This window comes from Styela clava, chromosome 4 (genome assembly GCF_964204865.1).
Source record: "Styela clava chromosome 4, kaStyClav1.hap1.2, whole genome shotgun sequence".
NCBI classification, from domain to species: domain Eukaryota; kingdom Metazoa; phylum Chordata; class Ascidiacea; order Stolidobranchia; family Styelidae; genus Styela; species Styela clava.
Window position 1 is genome coordinate 17,205,112 of NC_135253.1, and position 4,330 is coordinate 17,209,441.

The window sequence follows — 4,330 nt, forward strand, 5'->3', positions numbered from 1 at the left end:
TGTTAGTGAAATATTACATACCTGCATACGGTAAGTCTGTAAGTTATCAAACCCCTAATCCAGTATCTGAGTACCGGTACTGCGGTATAGAGTGCACTGTCAAAGTCTACTCAATGCACAAATATCCCATGACTGTATGATGGGATGACATTTAATGATATGTCACAATTAGTTTTTATACCGGTATATAATTTTTGAATTTAGATAGTAGGGTTGTCGTAGTTGTATTACGGTAGTTGCTTTGTCTTGAAGCTATGTACCAGTAGCCTATGCTATGAATTTTAATTTGGTGACTCCTTACTACCGCTCTTCCTTGATTGGCAATTTTCTATCATTTTTAAATACTATTCAATCGCATGCAAAATAGTTGATTCAAATTTTGTAAATATAAAAAAGTACCGTAACGCTAGTAGGGCACAATTCTCTGATTCTAAGATGTCCTGACATTTGGTTCAATAAAACACTTTATTTGTCCCAGAAATGAAGGCATCTTACACGAAGACATACCGGTATGCATCACGTCGAGCTTATCTCTAATGCTCAACCGATATCACTTTTTGACGCCGATATCGATATATCGGCCAAGTAGTGGCCGATAACCTATACCTATATGCTGTTATTAATATAAATCATATTTTGAGCCACAAAATGGGCTTTTATTATGCATCTCGTAAATCTGTAGTTTCATTTTGATATTTATCATCATTGTAGTAACAGTAAGACTTTTATTTAACTAACTCCAGTTAATGTTTGAACAAATATTATTCTCTAACTTTACCTGCGACTTCAATATCAGTCTAGCCTTTTCCAGGAAAAAGAATTGTTATTCTGACGTTTGATATTGTGATAGCATATGTGCAGTTGCATGTGAAATTTTTAATAACTATGTTTCTAGAGACTCTCATTACCTTATTTAGTCAATTATAATGAATTAGGGTTTTTAGTGTAATTCTCAGCAAAATGATAAACAACCATCAATATTGATAAAACTGTTAACCCAGAAATTCAAAATTTAATTTAGGAAGGTCAAGAATTCGGAAAATAACTGTTCAGTTATGATCATGCATGAAATGGCTAATCATGTGCTAACTGGAATTAGGAGAGACACCTTTTTAACGCAAAATGAAAGTGAGAGAAATATTGGGTAACCAGCAGTTATGCAGAGGCAAGAGCCGTTGAAGCACGCATCCCCGGCGCTTGCCGAGTATGGCCAATATATATCGGTGGTTTACTGCCTCTACATGACCACAATTGTGTTTTTTTTGCTTAAAACTCTTGAATGCTATAGCAAATTAGATTATTTTTTTCTGAGGAATCCAATTGTGATGTTTTTTGATTACACATGTTTAACATGTTTTTTTACTTTATTGTGCAGTGCCAGTTTTCTATTTTGAGTCCATATGGAGGACCAGATAGGTTTGCATTCACTGTTATATTTGATGTCTTACGCTATTCTTGTAATCCAAGAACTGTGCCCTACTGGACATAGCTGCCTTTAGATTTGCTAATTGTTATACTAATCTGTTCACTTTTTATTGTAGCTACAAAAATCTAGCAACTGCAACCATCAGTCCATTGTTCTGTTGTTACTGCATTTTGAAAATATTGAGCTGAAATTCTTAAAACCATTATGCCTGGAGTGGATGATTGAAAGTTGAGATTCAGTTGACTGCTAAAAACCGTTTTACAACCCTCAAAATACCCCAAAAAAATTGTAGTGATTGTATAAATTTTTTTTAACATTAATAAAAAAGCTGGTTAGAATTAATTTTTAATTAACAATTTTATCGCCATAAGATATCTATAGTATATCGTCAGATTATATCTGACTGAAAACTTGAATATATATTAAATGGCATTTTAGGTAAGTTATTCTTCACCAGCATTAGCTTCACTACTTTTTTCATCATATTTTTAATATGATTAATTTTGTTTAATCAACAACAGTTTTACATAATTTCAATTTTCATTCGATTTTTTGTATATATACTGACTGTAATATTGAAACTATAAAATGTTGATATTTTCTCCTTGAGGACAGTTGTCAAAACTTCCTGTATTTATTACATACGTATCCTATTGCCTTAGGCTATTGTACGAATTATCATACAAAACCAATCTTTATATTCCTATTATGTAGTCAATGTTCAACGGCATTTAATCTATATATAATGATGTTGCATATAAAGTCACCTTATAAAAAAAGTTCAAGTTTATCAAATTGTTGTGGATTGAATGTCTACATAAAACTAGACAATGTACAACCAAGTGGATCTTTTAAAATGCGAGGAATTGGTCATTTATGTTCTAAATTTGCCGAAACAGGAGCTTCGAAATTTGTTTGTTCGTCTGGTGGAAACGCAGGACTAGCTGCTGCCTACGCAGCTCGGGAACTCGGAAAACCTTGTCAAATTTTTACCCCTGAATCAACACCAAAATTTATTGTTCAAAATTTGAGGGACTATGGAGCTGAAGTGATAGTTGAAGGGGAAGCATGGGATGAGTCTAATACTCGAGCAAAAAAAGAAGCAGAAAAACCTGGTTGTGTTTATGTATCACCTTTCGATCATCCTGATATTTGGGAAGGAAATTCAACGATTATTGATGAAATAAAAGAAGATGTGGATAGATGTTCCTCCCTTCCAAAACCTGACTTGATTATATGCGTCTGCGGCGGCGGTGGTCTACTCTGTGGAATTGTTCATGGATTAAAAAAACATAGTTGGAATGATATTCCCGTTTTGGTTGTTGAAACTGAAGGTGCTTCTAGTTTGTACCAATCAGTAAAAGCAGATAAACTTGTTACTCTTCCTGCTATTACAAGTATAGCTAAGACTCTTGGTGCAAAAACAGTGGGAAAACAGACTTTTGAAGTTACAAAAACACATAAAGTTGTGTCACATATTGTATCTGATGCAGATGCTGTAAAGGCAATTGCTCTTTTTCTGGATGATGAACGAATTTTAGTGGAACCGTCGTGTGCCGCAGCTTTAGCTGCCGTGTATAACGGAACTTTGAAAAAATTAATCGAATCTGGTGAACTTCCATCCAATATTAAAAATGTTGCCATCGAAATATGTGGAGGCAGTGGTATAAAATTAGATATGCTAGAAAAGTGGAAAAAAGAGTTTTCTGTGTAGTAAATTATTGATTTGGTACAGCGAAATAATCCTTATTCTTATTATCATTCTTAGTTTTAGTTTTATTCTATGATGCGTCAATTGATTAGATTATGAGGATTCCAAACTCTTTGTGTATGTAAATGATAGCTCAAATAATCATAAATTTATTATGTCTATGATACTGATTGGACTAATACTCAAATTATTCAACCAAGGTCTTTGATAGATTGTTCAGACCAGAAAAACCACTACCTCGTCCATGGTTATATAGCTTAGTAGGGGTAGGGTATTTTAAAGACAAAATATGAACAACTGATAAACAATCAGTGTTAAAAAACTAATAGATATTTTGAATGGTTTTCACTGAGTTAATTAGGGTTGACCTTACCTAAGCTTTTATAAACGTCGTTTCAAATATTATTGAAAATACTGTTAGTTATGTATAAATAATGAAATATTTGAAATTCTTGTTTGATTTATTAAAAGTTTCATTGCTTTTATCTATTTTATGATATTCATACTGGACAGTAAAGTTTCAACTTATATTTTTTAATGTATTAAATTTGATTTAAAATACCAGACCTTGAACTCATTTCAACTTGTGTAATTACTCTATCACTCCAAAATTTTTATAAATGCCTAATTATAGTTATATAAACCTCAATATTTTAGGTTAAATAAATTAAAGTTTAACTTTGATAAATATTATTCTGTTGTATTTACTGTAAGTGTTTCTTGTACTATTCGATCATTAATCTGGCGCTAAACTTGCTTTTTGTAGCATGATTGCTTACTTTATTTGTGGGTTTGAAACTATTTGAATGATCATCTGGGAGAGCATTCCTTGACGGTCCAAGGCGGGAGAGTTCATGTAACTATTGGCTATTAACCAGTTATGCATTGCTGTACAAATCATTGTCTGTATCAAATGTATTTCTATTATTTCCCCAAAGCAAGACTGGCTTGTTTATAGCTAAGAAAACTTTGAAATTATAACTTTTAATAATATCAGATGAGGAATTGATGAAAAAATTACTTCATTTATTTTACCTTTAGTTTAAATAAAAAACCTTTAAAACTTTCTTTTGACATTTTATCATTAATTTATTTATTGTTCAAATTGAAAACATAACCTCAAAAATGTTTTTGTGCATTTGACAGATATAATATATACAGTAATATACATACACCATCCAAGCAAAATCATT

General features: G+C 31.9%; 1 protein-coding gene across 1 annotated transcript; it reads left to right on the top strand.

Moving 5' to 3' along the window:
- Window positions 1-735: 735 nt before the first annotated feature.
- LOC120327216 (L-serine dehydratase/L-threonine deaminase-like) lies at window positions 736-4,284 on the top strand. Its single transcript, XM_039393674.2, has one exon. The coding sequence runs from the start codon at window positions 2,172-2,174 to the stop codon at window positions 3,138-3,140; it is 969 nt and encodes a 322-aa protein (XP_039249608.2). The 5' UTR covers window positions 736-2,171; the 3' UTR covers window positions 3,141-4,284.
- The last annotated feature ends 46 nt before the right edge of the window (window positions 4,285-4,330 follow it).